Source organism: Lissotriton helveticus, chromosome 11 (genome assembly GCF_964261635.1).
Source record: "Lissotriton helveticus chromosome 11, aLisHel1.1, whole genome shotgun sequence".
NCBI classification, from domain to species: Eukaryota; Metazoa; Chordata; class Amphibia; order Caudata; family Salamandridae; genus Lissotriton; species Lissotriton helveticus.
In genome coordinates, this window is record NC_136072.1 from 801,728,530 (window position 1) to 801,746,755 (window position 18,226).

General features: G+C 44.9%; 1 protein-coding gene across 1 annotated transcript in view; it reads left to right on the forward strand.

Moving 5' to 3' along the window:
• The first annotated feature begins 341 nt into the window (after nt 1-341).
• Nucleotides 342-18,226, forward strand: part of LOC144791966 (cytosolic purine 5'-nucleotidase-like) — a 409,269-nt gene continuing 391,384 nt past the window's right edge. The window contains exon 1 of the mRNA XM_078666825.1: nt 342-419. Coding sequence (XP_078522951.1) covers nt 376-419 — 44 coding nt within the window. The 5' untranslated portion in view covers nt 342-375. The remainder of the gene's footprint in view (nt 420-18,226) is intronic.

Below are 18,226 nucleotides of genomic sequence, written 5' to 3' on the forward strand. Positions count from 1 at the left end.
AGGTTTATGCTTGGCTGCTCAAGAGGCTTGTTCTGCTTATTTAAAAACAGACACATAACAAGGATATAGTTGGTCACCTGACTCATTGATTTAACAAGTTTCCTATGTAGCATAGCCATCCTAATATTTACATTTCAAAGCAGAAACATGCGTACAATGTAGAACACATTCTGCCAGCCGCAATTGTAAGAGAAGAAAGCAGGACTGTTTTTGTAACGCGTAACATCATCTCCAACATGGTCTTGTGGCATCAGAGGAAGATCAGACCCTGCCCCTTGTTGATATTCAGCATACACCCTCTTCTTCCTTCCTGTCCACTAAATAGGTGAACAAGACATAGACTCTTCACAAAGAGAGGCAACAAGGGACAGACCAATGGGGCCACCTGATCACCAACCTACTGAAGAAGGAGCATTAAGGTAAGAGACCAAGATACATGTTATGTGTTGGAACAAAGGCCTCCTGAGTGCTTTGGGGAAGCAGTGAGGTCATCCCTGGCCCCGTCTGTTTCCTGATCTCGTTATACCGCCTTGAGTTTACACCACAATCTGCAAACACAGCAAAAGGTTTTGTACATTTTATTGTACGGCAGAGCTGCTCTCTACTGACAGGAGGTACCTTCAATGTGCATCTCCTTGATCATTGACAATGGGTACCATCTTAGCATAGAAGATCAAAGGAAACTGGTAGTTAGTGGCTGCAGAATATAATACTCATCAATTATTAGAGAGATACCCTTCTAACAAAAAGGGACAGGATCCAGAATACAGCAACAATAAAAAAAAGATCCCTTTTGTGAGAACACTCTTATTTGTCCAACACTCTATTAGTCTAATTTTGGGGGAACATTCATACAACTCTCAACCACATCATTATCTATACACTGAATCCCGATTGATGCAAAAATATCTCCCTTTATTATCAGAAAGGAATAAAAATACAGTTCACCAAAGTATATTTTGTACCACAGAAAAAAACTGTTTAATTTAAAAATTCTCTTAAAACATTGTGCATACTAAGCATATCATCACAGTATATTAAAAACAATATTAAAAACGATATCCTGTCTGGTTGTGTCTGAGTAGAACAAGTTTCTCAATCTTTATATGTGATACCGTTGTAATGCTTTATTCGATGAATATATCATAAAAAGTACCGACATAAAAATACATGAGACAATTTACCAGGTATTACTACAATTTCATTAATTAATCAATTAAAAATCATCACTACAAACGAGTTAAAAAATAGAGGGAGGTCTATATGTGATACACATCCTTGTTCATCAATGACAGAAGGAGGAAACATTATCAAGATCAGAGAGTAACTATCATTATTAACATTTCATCGTTATATCATTGATTTAATTATTTAAAAATGTAATATTGTTTTTGGAGAATATAGTAGCCTTGATGGGGAGGCTGCCTACTGCCCCCCGCCCCCCCCCCCCTTTTAAAGGCTGACCAGCCACCCATAAGTGGTGCACTTCCCTTTTCTCAATATATAATGGTTGGGCTGTGTGTGTGTGCATGGGTGCACGTGTGTGGGGCTGCGCCTGTGCATGTGTGTGTCTGTTAGAGAGAGCGAGAGAGAAAGTCAGTGAAAATCATAACCTTTTGCCCCTTTGTGAAAACACTCAAGTTTCCCGATGTTGCCCAGGTTCAAGATTATCTTGCTCACCCCTAGCATCCTTGGTAAGCTGGTAATGGAGGTAGGAATCAGAGCAGGGCAGAGGCGACAGGTTTGAGGGGCAGAAACACGTTGCTGGTGGAGGAGGAGAATGACATTCTCAAGAACTTTCCCGAGGGGTGGGTGCAGAGGGACTTTCCCTGAGGGAGTATAACAGCAGCAGGAGCACGCCTGGAGAGAGTGAGTGTAGAGGGAGGTTGGTGGCATCTGGACATGTCTTTGTGGGGTGGCGGCCGCAGGATGTTGAGAGATGGCTTCAGCATAACTCTGTTTTCCTTTGAGGGGTGGCACTTTGAGGGGTAGGAGCTACGGAAAAGTAGCATCAGCCCAGCCACAATCCTTTGCTCTGAGCATCGAGTTTTCAGCAGATCCTGTTCTTAAACAAGATAGTAATTATCTGGAGTATTTATAGATGCGACACACACATTTTAACTGTATGAGGCCTTGGAGGAGAAGTCTGTACATGTCTCTGAGTGTTGGAGCGATGTGATCATATTTGCACTACTCGGGAATAATGCAAATAGCCTTGTAGATGTTAGCACTGAGGGGTTTCAGGGTGGTATCAGGCAGTGTGCCAAAGGACAGTGACTGTAGTTTGATCAGAAAGTGTGTGAGGAAAGTTTTAAACCTGACAGGAAGCTCATTTTATACTATCCTAATGAGATTTTGCTGTCTTGAAGAAAGACATACTGTAACTACTTTGTTGGCTTACAGCCCGCCCATTGGCTTCCCTTTTGCTGACACCATCGTCCCTCCATTTTGCGTTCTTCCCATTTGTCAAGGGCATGCATACATCATGCCTCTTCCAGGGTATAGCCCTCGCAAGATCACCGGCCGACTACTGTTCAACATAAGCAGTGGCCATTTTCATGCATTGTTTCAGGACAAATGTTTTAATTTTGGAAATGGGTGACCGGTCCTGCCACATTTTAGTTTATTTTGGGAAATGGTTGGCCGGTCTGGCCACACCCTAAGAGGATATCACTGCTGGTACAAGCAGGCTTTTTCTGCAGAACATAAAATATATTTTCTATTTAACATAGGGCCTGATTCTGATGTGGTTAGGAAACCATTCCCAACTAGGTCCTGATTCTGATGCAGTTAGGAAGGCCTCCTAACAGCATTTGCTCCTTCCAAATTGGATTGGGAACGTGTCTTTCCGACTGAGGGCCCAATTATGATGCGGTTAGGAACATATGTTTCCCTTGAAGTCAATGGGAGTCCAACCAAATCGTATTGAGATGAATCCGGATGCATCGTACTCCGTCTGTTGGACTCTCCCGATCCGAGTGGGTCAGAAACCATTTCCAAACCAAATGGGTCGGGAAGCTTTCCAACCCGCATCAGAATCGGGCCCTCTGTGTTTAATAAAGCTAACTCGTGGGTACGGGCTCTGCTCCTAGATCATGTGCTCTGTATTTAAGAGATCTAACTCACTGATTCAGACTTTATTGTTGGATAATGACTCTGGCATAAAGCCGGAAGGAAATGCTGCATTACTGGCAGATGATTTTCTCCATATCAATGTGTGCACGCCCCATCCTATACTATGCAAACAAAACATGTTTATACCAAACGCAGAATGACATGTGGGCACTAATGCTGTATGTACAGTTTGGATTGTGTAATAATCTATCTTTGCATATTTGCAAAACACACATAAATTGTATCCTTCTAAATACATCGAGAGACACAATTTATAAACACAAAGCAAGATTTTCAGTATGTGGTCATTTTGTATGACCTACCTTCCTAGTAGTTCTGCAACGGTGCATGCTCGACGGCATCTCGAACAATACACTGTTATCAAGCATTAGCATAACCAATATGTCTCGCCAATCCGAGAACTATAGGCGTTGGCAATGTAAATGCATTTGTGTGCAGCTCTGGGGCTATTTTTTTATTAATATACATAACTACATTAACATTGCCACGCCTATAGCTCTCACATTGTCAAGACCCATTGGCTTTGTCAGTGCCTGTTTTACTAAGTGTGCCTTGAAGGAGAGTTGGAATTAAATTGAAAGCACAGAGATCTGATGTTTATGGTAGAATAGAGTGAGAACAGTATGTAATTTGAGATAGTGGTTGCCGGTGGGGGCCACCAGCACTTATTTTTAGGAAGCAACACTTATTTTTCCTCATCAGATATTTCCCGGAGCACAAGGGGATAAAACACATAAAGGAGAAAGAGAAAGCAGGAACCTGTAGGAGTGAGATAAAGTCAGCGAGTGTCTGATAGTGGGATAAAGAAGATTGATGCGGATTGAAGACTTCGCAGCCTTGACATTTCATACCGTTGGCTGGGCTTCTAAGCAGAGTTTTGGGCACCGGCAATCATTATTTTACAAATTAAGCACTGGGTGAGAATACATCAGTTTGCTTGTGGTCCATCTCAATTGTCGATCGCAAACATTTTTTTTATTGGGATTGAGTTTCAAGCATACTGTTGCCATGCAGGATCAGGGTAGTTTCTTGCCATACTATACAATATCATCACCATACTGGTGAAGTGTGATCATTTGTCTGCCCAGGAGGATGCTGAAGGGATCCGTATATAGAATTAATAGAATGGATGTGAAGATGGGACTCCATGGATAATTTGAGTAACAGGAAATAGGAGGAATGATCTAGGACATCACCATATAAGTATATGTTTCAGGAATGGGTAAGGAGTAGTGTTTGGGGATCAGTGGTGTCATAGGCAGCTGATAGGTCTCGGAAGGCTAAAAGGTAGCGGTCACCTTTGACTGCAAACTGGAAAGCTTTGTTTCTCATTGCAGCTTCGGTGCTGCAAATTGTGTATACACCTGACTTACATGTCGGCAGTAGGTTATGGCAATTAATGTGGCTTTGATGTATAAGAGCAGAGCTGTTCTTTTAAGGACTTTATGGGGAAGAGACAGTAGTTGGCAAGGCCAATTTCACCGCATGGACATACACCGACTCGCTGTATGCGTGATCTCCATATCTGGCATTATTTATTGTCCACTTCCGGCTGTGTACTTTTGCTGTTCTTTTGTGTTAATTTGGAAGAGCGGTGCCATGTTTCTTTGGGCGGACCATGATGTTCTGGATGAGAATGCATTCTATCTTGCTGCCTGCTTCTGCTGTGCTTTTTATTTATAAGTGATGTGGTGCACATGGCGAAATGTGTTGTGGAGACAAGAACTCTGTACAAAGGTTGCTTACTGGCAAGATCATTTGTAGAAAGCAATAGTCAGATGCATGCATAAGATAGAGGTAAACCAATTCATACAATTTTGCAAATATACAGGCAGAACGCAGTTGCATCCGCTATCTATCTATCTATCTATCTATCTATCTATCTATCTATCTATCCATCTAAACTCTAGGGTTTGCAGGAAAATATAAGATTCAAGTTGTCAAAAATATTTTTGATGTCTTCATTTCATTTAAAACCAAGTAATATACTGGCTGCCTTATATTTGGAGGTGGGCAGAAACTCAATTTCTGATATCATTGCCCTGTCATCAATATTTTAATGAGAGCATCTAAAGAGGAACTGGTTAGCCCTAGTCTATATAAGCCCTCTGAAAGAGAAGATGTCACACACTAGGGTGCTTAAAATCCTTGGGTATCAGATGCTAAAAGGACTCTCACAACCTTGAGGTTTGGCCATCTGCCCTACTTATGCCTGATACAACCCGCTCTATTAAAGAGGAATCCTGGGCCAGTAACCTGAGGGAATCGTGACTTTAGTAGGGTCAAATAACCTCAAGTATTAAGATCATATCAATTGTGAGCAATATTTTGATCAGGTCGACCCAGAGGCAAGCTGCACACTATATCTTAAAGTTATACTGTGCATAAACCCAACCAGTGCTTACTGAGCAGATTGGGATAAGCTCACATTCAACAATGATCTGTACAATTGCAGCTTTGGAGGCAAGGGAAAAATGTTGCAGTTTTTTCTTTTTTGCACAAAATGGCTGCCAATAAAACGTTCTGCTGAATCGCTTGTTCTTTACTTTAATATTGTGACGACCCACTGGTTTATAATGCCGTTGCCAGTTTGCTTTGTGCATTAAAAGGAAGGCTGTGTAGAGCTTGTTATCTGATATGGTTACACTTACAGGTCTTGGGGAGTAGAAGATACTTAGTGTTTTTAATATTAGTTATTGTCTATATTGTGATAAAAGAACCAGAGTATCATGTTAAGTGCCATTTGATCAGTGATCATTTATTATACTGTTTTACAGAAAGATGTGTGTTGTTGTGAAAAAAAAGTAAAACCATAAATCTTTATTTGTTTTGACTTGACCTGAGTGTAGTCAATGATTTGACTCAGGAAACAGCCTTTGTACTGTGGCTCGAAAAACACGGTGCCTTCATAACGTGGTCCGAACCAATGATGCGTCTTTACAAGGGATTCCTTTACCCGCAAGTCGTTACGATGACTTGCTTTAAGTGAAGCGTTGTTAGATTAATGTTGGACTGTTAAGTCCTTACAAACAAAGAAGTGAGGGAGGCAGAGGTAGAGGCTAGGCTTATCCTCCTGACAGTTATGTAGAGACACAAAAATCATGTGCTAGCGGGGGTGGGGGGGAGCTCATACATTTGTGATACAGTGAAGTCGGTTGTTATTAAAACGTGGAATATTATTCCAACGTTATGAAAAGTGCTCAACGGACTGCTCATAATTATATGAAAAGAGATAAGAGTTTTAAAAATATTTCATTTCATTTATATTGCGATTTACTCTGACCCCATTTTATCACTCAGGCACTGGAGGGGGAGAGAGATAAGAGATCACTGATTAGAGCCGCCTTATTTGCCCACCCCGCACTTTTGATGTAGGAGTCGTAACTGCGATACAAAAAGCCTATATCTACGTACAAGTGATGATGAATGTTTCAACATACTCAATGTAGATCGTGCGCATTGTTCCTAATGTAACCACTTATCATAGGTGTGTTCTGGCTATATCAAGTGATTCTTGAGGCCTATCTCAGATAAGAGAGAGGTACGGTCTATCGTGTCCATGGGTGGTCATGAAACGGGTATTTCCCATCGATATCTCTGGCCACACCATATACACCAATTAACAAATGTGTTAAAAAAGGTACCAGTTTTCTAAGGGCATGTAGTGTACAAATGATCTGATCTGGGTTAGTGACCAGAAGTGCTACTAAGAGATGAGTTATTATCCTGTTTTATAAAACCTCATAAAATATTATGGGTTCAAAGGAAGTCAAAAAATTGTAAAATAATTGTAGGGATGGTTTGTTTTAAATTAAGAGGCCACACAGGATATTGTCATTAAGTCTCATGGTGTCTGTATGGAGCTTGCCCCGCCCACCCGCGCACTTGGCCTTAAATGGCGACCGTGCGACGCAGGTGAGTGTGACCCACTTGTGGGACACCCCCGCGCCGCACGGCCACCAGCTGCTGCGTGTGCCCCTTGCCTGCCCTCTGCCTCGCTGCTGCCTCGTTTGCCGGCTGCCGCCGCTGCGAGTGTTTTTGCCCTTGTTTTGACGGTTTTTTGTGCTTGCTTGGTTTAACTCTCTTTTTTCCCCTGTTTTTGCGTTTATTTGTGCCTGTTTCATTATATTTGCATTTTCCCCGTGTTTGCTCTCCTTCCTTGTTGTCCGCCTACCTCGCCGCCCCCCGCCCTCCCTTCCCGCCACCGCCGCTTGTCCCCGCCCCTTTTTTGTCTTCTGTAACCCTCCCCACTCCCGCCTCCCAGCTGCCCCGCCCACCCGCGCACTTCGCCTTAAATGGCGACCGTGCGAACGCGCAGCGGTCACGCGCAGCGGGCGCGCCGATTGTGCGCCGAAGGCGCGCCAAAGGTAAGCCCGTCTGCGCCCGTCTGCGCCTGGACCGCGCCCAGCGCCAGGACCCCTGGCTCTCGAAGACCCCGACCGACCCGCCTGACGTACTCAGCCGCCACCCTCTTCGCTCTCAACACCGGCCGACTCCCAGAATGCCACCAAGCCACTCCAAGACGCAACCACGGACCTTTCAGCTGCCACGCCTGCAAATTCTCCTGCATCCGGACCAGCCCCGCACCAGCACCCGCCAAGCCGAACTCCAGCAGCACCCACCTTAAGTGCATCCTGCTTAACACCCGCTCCGTCCACAGACACGCCATCGAACTCTGGAACCTCCTAGACGCCACAGCCCCTGACGTTGCCTTCCTCACGGAGACCTGGATGAACGCCTCTTCAGCTCCCGACATCGCCATCGCTATCCCAGAGGGCTACAAGATCGTCCGGAGGGACCGAAACGCCAACCAGATGGGAGGAGGCATCGCCATCATCCACAGGAACACCATCCGTCTCACGACCAGCACCGACAACACCCTGACCAGCGCCGAACACCTGCATTTCCAGATCCACACCAACCCGAACACCACCCTCAGAGGCACCCTGATCTACCGACCCCCTGGACCGCGCACGCAATTCAGCGAGGACATCGCCGACTTCATCAGCCCGCATGCCCTCCCCTCCGCTGACTACATCCTCCTGGGAGACCTCAACTTCCATCTGGAGAACAACAACGACCGCAACACCACCACCCTGCTCGACAACCTCGCCAACCTGGGACTCAAGCAACTGGTGTCCACCCCCACCCACCTCGCCGGACACACACTCGACGCCGTCTTCTCATCCAGCACAGACATCGACTTCAGCCACGCCACAGAGCTTCAATGGACGGACCACAGCTGCGTCCACTTCACCTTCAAGAGAACGACGACCCACCAACACCAGCAACAGACCGCCCGCAGAAGCTGGAACAAGATCACAGCAGACCAGCTCGCCACCTCCCTGAGCCAACACCCTCCTGCCGGCTCAGCGAACCCCAGCCAGGCCGCCGACAACCTCACAAAGTGGATCAGCAACTGCGCGGACGAACTCGCTCCGCTGAGGACCCCGCCTAGCAGACCCGGCAGCAAGAAGGCCCCATGGTTCACCGACGAACTCAAGAGCTCCAAGAAGAACTGCCGAGCCCTCGAGAAAGTCTGGAAAAGGGAACCGACACCGGACAACAGGACCTCCTACAAACTTGCCACCCGGAAACACCACCAGCTGATCCGCGTCGCCAAGAAAACAGCTTTCAAGGACCGGTTGGACAACAACGCACACAACTGCAAGGAACTCTTCAACATCGTGAAAGAGCTTTCCAACCCCAGCGCAGGAAACAACGACATCACCCCATCGCAAGACCTCTGCAACTCCCTCGCCTCATACTTCCACAACAAGATCACGGACATACACAGCAGCTTCAACAACCAACCAACGCACACCACGACCGACCAGCCACCCCCCCCCCACCACCACCCTCCACGCCTGGACCCCGATCAGCACCGAAGACACCATCCGCACGATGAACTCCATCCACTCCGGATCACCGACCGACCCCTGCCCTCACCACGTCTTCAACAAGGCCGACGCTGTCATCGCACCCCACCTGCGAGACATCATCAACACCTCCTTCGACACCGCCATCTTCCCTGAAAGCTGGAAACACGCCGAACTCAGCGCTCTACTCAAGAAACCAACAGCGGACCCCACCGACCTCAAGAATTACCGCCCCATCTCGCTTCTCCCGTTTCCAGCCAAAGTCATCGAGAAGACCGTCAACAAGCAGATGGCCGCCTTCCTCGAGACGAATGGGTCCCTCGACCCCTCACAGTCCGGCTTCCGAGCCAATCACAGCACCGAGACCGCCCTCATCGCCACCACCGATGACATCCGAGCCCTGATGGACAACGGAGAAACAGCGGCCCTCATCCTCCTAGACCTCTCCGCGGCATTCGACACTGTCTGCCACCGCACCCTAGTACAGCGCCTCAGCAACGTCGGAATCCAGGACAAGGCGCTGGAATGGATCATCTCCTTCCTCGACGGAAGAACACAGAGAGTCCGCCTACCACCGTACAAGTCAGAGGCCTCCGAAGTCATCTGCGGCGTCCCCCAAGGATCATCCCTGAGCCCCACCCTCTTCAACGTCTACATGAGCCCCCTCGCGGCCATCGTACGCAAACACCACCTCAGCATAATCTCCTACGCCGACGACACCCAGCTGATCCTCTCCCTGACCAACGACCCCGCCGCCGCCAGAGCCAACCTGCACGAAGGGATGAAAGAGGTAGCCGAGTGGATGACGACCAGCCGCCTGAAACTGAACTCGGACAAGACGGAGGTCCTCATCCTGGGCTCCTCACCCTCCGCCTGGGACGACTCCTGGTGGCCTCCCGCCCTGGGCACCGCACCCAAACCGACAGACCATGCACGAAACCTGGGCTTCATCCTGGACTCCTCCCTCTCCATGACCAGGCAAGTCAACAGCGTCTCCTCGGCGTGCTTCAACATCCTACGCATGCTACGGAAGATCTTCTGGTGGATCCCCACAGAGACCAGGAAGACCGTCACCCAGGCCCTCGTCACCAGCCGACTGGACTACGGCAACGCCCTCTACGCCGGGACCACCGCCAAGCTCCAGAAGAGACTCCAGCGGATCCAAAACGCCTCAGCCAGACTCATCCTCGACATCCCACGATCCAGCCACATCTCCGGACATCTGAGAGACCTTCACTGGCTCCCCGTCAACAAGAGAATCACCTTCCGCCTCCTCACCCACGCACACAAAGCCCTACACAACCAAGGCCCGAGCTACCTCAACAGCCGAGTCAACTTCTACGCTCCCAAACGCCACCTCCGATCAGCCAACCACGCCCTCGCCGCCGTCCCCCGCATCCGAAGAGCGACTACAGGAGGAAGGTCCTTCTCCTACCTGGCCGCCAAGACCTGGAACTCCCTCCCGTCCGACCTGCGCCTGACCCAAGACCACCTCTCCTTCAGGAAGAAGCTGAAGACCTGGCTGTTCGAGCAGTAGCGGCACCCCCCCCCCCCAGCGCCTTGAGACCCTACGGGTATGTAGCGCGCTTTATAAGTGTCACTGATTGATTGATTGATTGAACACCCACCTCTGCTCTTGTTCCAGAAGTCTGTGTTCCAAATTGTCACCATTACATACGTGTTCAAGGACCACCCACTTCAAGTCATTGGGTGTGTGTTTCTATTGATTCTCCCCTAGCGTCTGGCCGCGGCTAGTGTTATAATACAGGTACTTGTTCCCAACCTTCACCCTTCGATTGTTTATTCCTCCTCAAAAAAAAGCTTTAACAAACAAGCATTGGCATTGCCAATAGGTCTCGCTTGTGGGACCTTATAAGTATTTAGTTTTGCAGCACAATATCCGATTATGCAACAAGGATATTGTGCTGCAAAACTAAATACTTATAAGGTCCCACAAGCGAGACCTATTGGCAATGCCAATGCTTGTATGTAGCACGCTACTACTGCTATTACCATGCCATCGTGGCGCTGCACATTTTATTTGCTTTTGTGGCATATTACTTCCCATTCTGATTCTCGTCGGCTTGTAATTGTAGCAGTGAAAATTACAGGGATGAAAATGGAAAAAGGATGAACATCCGCAACTAGCTGCAAACATTAAGTCTGGCGTGTTGTAAGTTTTTTTTTTGCAATTACAAAGCAAGATGGGGGGTTGGAGAGGAGGGGTGGCCGATTGAGAAATGGGACACGCGGGAGATATGGTTCAGAGTGCAATGAACGAATCACTTAATTTGTGGTCGGGTCCAGGCGCCCACACGTTACCACTTTGTGAGTAAGCCTGTTCAAATTATTAACGTTTACTTAGCGCAGCACTCGAATTCACAAGTTCCATGCGTTATTAGATATCATGTTAAAATGACGCCAGTCTGCTTCCATTCCGCCGGTGTCAAAGCCAGAAACGCGCTGTTGCTTTGAAAGTTTCCTGCCCCAGGCACACGCGTCGCCAGCGCTTGTTCCCTTGTCTCTGAAAGAATTTAACACAAAAACGAGCTACTGCAATGCTTTACATGCATGGGTGCTGATCGGTACAGAGTACCGCCCGTTCTTCAATTTGTAAGGGAGAGAACATATGCATATTTGCAGCGATCGAACGGTTTATGGGAGAGTGCTGGCACTTCCCAGGAACAAAACGGCATCCCGAAATAGAATACATGTACTTTTTACATTGTTCTTCATTCATTAACTGTAAACTAAGAAGTCTCGGGTGTTTCCCAAGCTGGACAGGACGCAATTTAAATTACCAAGTACAAGAAAAGGCAGCGCAGTGTTAATGAAGCACATTTAGTAACTGCGCGTGAGTGTGCGTGCTCACCTTCCATGGTGCAGCTGGAGCTCAGCATTAGCTCCTTCGTAGTGTACGTTTGTCTGTTTTGCACTAAGTACTTGTGAGCAAAGGTTATGTTAAAAAGAAAATTATTGAAAATGAAGTGGTAAAGTGCATATAAAGAATGTTGGTGCCCGTTTTATTGAAGTCATGATATTGTTGGAGGAGTGTGTATTTGTTTTGTATGTTTTAATGTTTATTTAACCTAACGAAATGTGCCTAAGAACAAATGTCCGTTTATTTTTAATCAAACGATTTTTTTAATTTGGTGCGTGTGTGAGGGGAGGAGTATGTTCCTCTCATGTATTTGACATAAATGAAAGATGTCCATCCACAATATATAGTATCTAATCTTCGAAAGTTGTGTCGGTGTATTAGAAAATTGGTGCATCCTTAAAAAAATGTATCCGTTAAAAGTCGCACTCTGGATAAAAAGGCGCTGCAGAATTTACCAAGTGGTTATAAATAGACTCTGGGAATTCGCGTGGTGTTCTCGCAGTAGTAACGAACACCCTTGCACGCATTGTCTTTGCAGCATGACATCTGTTCTTCACTCGAGGAGTAATGTGACTTTTAGTGAAGTGTTAAGTGATCAACGACAAGTAAAGTTAGGGGAGGAGAAGCCGAGAAGCCGCAGAGCGCACGCTGGGCAAAGCCCTTTGATGTGCTCTGCGGCAAGATGCAATTAGGAGGGAGGGAGGCTGATGCGCGTTCGTGTTGATCACGTGGTTCACGTGAACTTCGTGAAAACGCCAGGCAAAAAGCTGGTGGTTTCACGAGCGGTTTGCCGACATGAATTCGATCCTGTCCATTCCTGCGGAATGGGACAGGCTTAACCTAAAAACCATTGGAATAGGCAGAAACAAGTTGCCAGCATTGCAAGGACAAAAGAAAACTGAGAACATTTTTTATTGTAAATACTTTTTTTAATATGGTTGTTCAGTTGTACATAATGCCTTCTTGGTCATATATAAGTTAACAACATTTGTATTAAAACTTTTCAGCAAGCTGCACAGCAGCCACACTTCTCTACAGCACAGCTTAAAGACATTGGCAAAGTCAATAGCTCTGGCTAAACACTTATAAGGCCCCAAAGTTGAGACCTATTGGCTATGCCAAAGCTTGTTAGAGTTTGACAACAAGCGTCTGTACCCCTGGTTTTGACCATGATGCATTAATATAGCGTTTACAGGAGTACGTTACTGAGATTACTTCTTCTATGTTTTTTTTTGTTGTGTTGTACTGTCGCGTGGTGTCTTGTCTCACCAGTGTTTTTTGAACTATTGTTTCCACCCATCTACATTGTGTGGCATACAGGTGACACACAATGAGAGTACTCTGGATAGACCTTATGAGCACACACCATATACGGGTGTTATATATTCATATTTGCACGAATAACTGAGCTATTGTGGCCTGAAACCACAAAACTTGCCTCTTGTATCACCAACTGGGTATTACTGTGAATCAGCAACAATCTTCAACTATTCCAAGCCAGACCATAATGTTTCTAGGAGCCAACCTGGATAGCCTTTCTCTCGCAGGCCAGACAACAGAGACTAACAAGCTTGCTTCAAACATTTTCCAAAAGGAAGTTTGTTTCAGTGCGGCTATACAAGTCACTACTGGGCATGATCTCTTCCACAATCGACCTAGTCCCAGTGGCACATCTAAAGATAAGACCACTACAAGAGGAGCTGCAAGCGCAATGGATCCCATCTGAACGGGCTGTTCAAAAACCTGATGAACTTCACCCACATGATGGAAACGTTAGTATGGTGGTCAAAGCTATCTCATCCCTCGAAATGCCTCATGTTTCTGGCATTAGTACCTAACTTTGTCATCACCACAGATGCCTACTCTCAATGGCTGTAGCAGTCACTTGCAGGATCTCCAAATTCGAGGAAGTGGTCTGCACATCAGAAAACAATGCATATCAACCACTTGGAGCTAAAAGCAATCACTCTTACGCTGCAAGTCTTTCTTTCAAGGAGAGCAGGTTCTTCCATGCGAGTGCGCAAGGACAGTACGACCAGCATGTCCTATATCAACAAGCAAAGTGGTACAAGGTCACTAACACTTTCTCAATAAGCCCAGGAGCTTTGGAACTGGCTCACAACCCACAAGACATTCTGGCAGACTAAGCATGTGTCCAGTGAAAGAAACACCTTAGTGGACACGGTCAGCTGAGCCAAGGACAGTTGCCACAAGTGGGAACTGGCTCAGTTGGAGCTGAACAAGGTATTATTGCTGTGGGGCAAACCAGCATTGGACCTCTTCCTGACAGACAAGAACACCAAATGCCAGTTCTACACCAGTCGGTACCCGCTCCAAGGATCATGAGAGATTGCCTTTTCGATAAGATGGTCCAAGATTTATGCATACGCTTCCCCCCCTTCCTTCTCATATCGAGGGTTCTCAACAAGACCAAAATGGAACCCTGTCGCCTCATCTTGATAGCTCCCAAGTGTCCCAGGCAGCAGTGGTTTACGGAGCTACTCCTGCTGTTGGAGTTCAATCCCATTCGCCTTCCCAACAATGCAAACACTGTTGAAGATTAACTAGGGCCAGGTCCAACATCTGGAACCAGCCCCTCTCCACTTGCAAGCATGGTCCAGAATTCTAGCAGTTCCAAGACTTAGATATCCCTCAGGACTGTAGGGATATCCTATCCAAAGCATGAGTGGAAGCCATTTCTCCTGCTGCTTGCTAGATCAGGATTGGTGCATGAGTTTGTCAAGGTTCACCTTATCGCAATCTTAAGGTACAGACACTCTGCGTATTCTCTCTCTCTCTCTGTTCCACAAGCATAATAAAACAGTTCTTGAAGGGGTTGTTCAGAGCATTTCCTTCAGAAAGAGCTCCTCCGCAGAATGGCATCTCAATGTGGTTCTCTCTCAACTTATGAAATCTCCATTTGAACCCATTCGCAAAGCATATATCAAATTTCTCACATGGAAAGTCGCCTTACTGTTGGCTCTCATTTCTGCTGGCAGTGTCAGCGAGATACCGGCTTTCACAACTCAAGAACCCTTCTTGCATTTCACTGATGATTCATGCTTCCCAGAACGAATTCAAAATGAATTCCCAAGGTTCTATCGCAATTTCATCTCAACAAACCTATCATACTGTGTACTTTTTTCCTAAATCCGGCATCACCTGCTAAAAGATCTCACTATATATTGGATATTAAATGATGTCTTAAATTCCATCTACATCGTACCAAACAACTTTGGGATATCGATCAACTGTTAGTGTCTTATGGACAATCTCGGCAGGGTACGTCAGTCACTAAAGCAACCATCGCAAGATGATTTCTGCTACCATTCAGTTTTCCTACTCCAATGCTGGCAAAACGCTCACAGTGAATGCACGCCCAACAAAGTCAGTGTCAACTTTGGCTGCTCTGTTTGCAGGCATCCCGATTGAGAAGATATGTTGTGCTGTGATGTGGAAGAGCACCCAAATGCAGCACTATTGCCTGGAATTGGTACAGTACAGTGATGCAGCCACAGGTCAGGCGCTGCTACGTCATCTGTTCGAATAAGGTGAGCATCTGTAACTGTAGGTGATTATTTATATTTATGTACAAATATTATCATGTAATGCATGATTATTTTATCATATATTTGGAGTATCTATGTAATGTCATATATATATATATATATATATGTGTGTGTGTATGCATATGTATATATTTATAAATATATATGTAGATATTCATATGAAGATGTATTAAATTGTTACCCCGCTCCCTCAAAGGGTACTTATATTACTAAAATGCTTACTTACAATATCTGCTTGCAATTCTAAATCAAGCAAGTGAATCTATGAATGATCCATTACTGGAGCCGAAAATTAGTCACTTACCTGTAGCTGCAGTTCTCCAGTATTGGTATCTTTCATAGATTCACATGTGGCCCACCCTCGTCCCCTGAGTGGCTCCACTTATGTTAAAGGGTAACTGGTGTTGATTTCTTCAGTAGCAGAAGATTATTCCACAGTCCTCACTGCCACTACTCACGACCGAAAATGTATATATCATTACGGGGAAAGGAGATGGGGAAAAAACAGAGAGACTCCTCACAGGCCGTGTTTCCTACTCGCATCATCTACTCTCACTCTTGAGGTTTCTGGTACATACCTACAACGAATTAGCACAAGATTATTAGGGACACATGAACTCCTTCTACTTGTCTCTTCTATACATTAAACTCCAAATACTGTTTACCTGTTTACACACTGAGGATTGCCTCTCTCTGATATATGGAATTTATTGGCTATTGATCTAATAAGCCATAACGAATTGCCCAGTGATATACCAAGTTAGGATTATAGGGCCAGATGTAGGTATTTCGGCCGTTACCGACTGGTATTGGGCATTTGAGATGTAGGAGGCATGTTTAAGGATTCGGTAATTTACCGAACGGTAATTTAAGGAATCGGTAAATTACCGAATTCTTAAATACCGATTCGGTAAATTACCGAAACCTTAATGTAGGGAGCACTCGAGTGAGTGCATTTTTCATTTAAGGATTCGGTATTTACCACCAACTACAAGTTGGTGGTAAATATCGAAAACCTTTGAAAAAGCAAATTTGTGCTTTTCCAAAAGTGCCATGTGGCAGACATACATGCCCTTAGGGCATGTATGTGTGCCACATGTGCACCCATGCACTATTCAGGGATGCACCAGGGTGTCAATGTGCCACCCTGCCATCCTTGTAAGCATTCCCCCTATTACCGATTCGGTATTTACCGAATCGGTAATTCTCATTCATTCCTATGGGCCTCCAGGAATGAATGGGAATTACCGAATCGGTAATTACCGAATTTTACTGATTCGGTAAAATTTACCCAATTTTTTCCTACATAGCATTTACCGATTCTAAAATACCGAATCGGTAAAATTCGGTATTTTAGAATCGGTAAATGTCGATTACCTACATATGGCCCATAGTCTTTTAAATGTTTATTCTTGTTCAAAAAACATCACAAATTTTTGCTGCTTTTCCGCTAATTTCTTTGACAGTTGATATATATATATATATATATATATATATATATATATATATATATATATATATATTCATTAAAAAACCTTGCAAATTAATTGAAAAAAACATAGGTTTCACACACATTATAGTTAGGAATTAGCATTTAAAAAACTGCAAATTCATTGAAAAAACATAGGTTTCACACGTTATAGTTAGCTGAACATTTCTCTCATACAAAAACTTTGAAATTCCTCCGTTATAGTTAGCTCAGCTAACTATACCGTGCGCGCCCGCAATGCACTGCTGATGACGTCATATATTACATCACTCATGACATGGTCAGTGACATCACTCATAACATCACTGATGACATCTCAAATGACATCCCTGATGACATCATCCAGTGAATGTGTGTCTTTCTGAAAAAGATTTTTTTTTATATATGTATATCTAAAGGTCGATGGAAGAATAAATGGGTAAATAAGTGTCTAAATGGATGTTTTTTTGGTAAAATTGATTGTATAACTGACTTATTAAGTATATCTTAGTGAATAGGTGTACTAGCGAGTAATCTTTAAATATTTAAATATCTGTATCAGTGTCTCACTTTGTATATAAGTGGCTGCATGGGTTGGTGAGTAGCTACATGAGTGTGTATATGGGTTATTAGTTGGTTTTTTGAGTACAAAAGTGAGTGTTTGTATGGTACGGTGGGGAGTATTACTTAGCGCACAGATGCATGGATGACTGACTCACTGTTTGTATGTGTTTTGAAGACAGTATGTGTGCAGGACTGTATGGGTGGATGAGTGTGTGTATGGGTGTGTTAGTGAGTGAATAACTGTCTCAATAGTATCTTTATGAGTAACTACATATGTTTTAAACTAGTATATCTGAGTATTGATGTATATAAGTGAGTATATCTGAGAGCAAGAGATTCTAAGACTTCCTGTATAAATAAGTATGTGTTTCTATAAGTGATTGTTTAGAAGAGTAAGTATATCTACGATTCTGTAGAAGTTAGTGTAGTGGTGGGTGTATAGCTGTATATGCAAGTAAATGGATATTTGATAGTTTATTTGCATGTGTGAGTATGTGTGTGAGTAACTCTATAGATGAGTGTCGGTGTATAACAGGATATATAGGTTTATGAGTACATATGATGAGTGAGTACATCTATGAGTGACTATATAGAACTGTGGGTGAATTAGTTTCTATTTTTGATCGTGTGTATCAAAGGTTATATTACAGTGAGAGGAGGTCTGCCACAAGGATGATGTCATCAGTGATGTCATCAGGAATGTCATTTGAGATGTCATCAGTGATGTCAT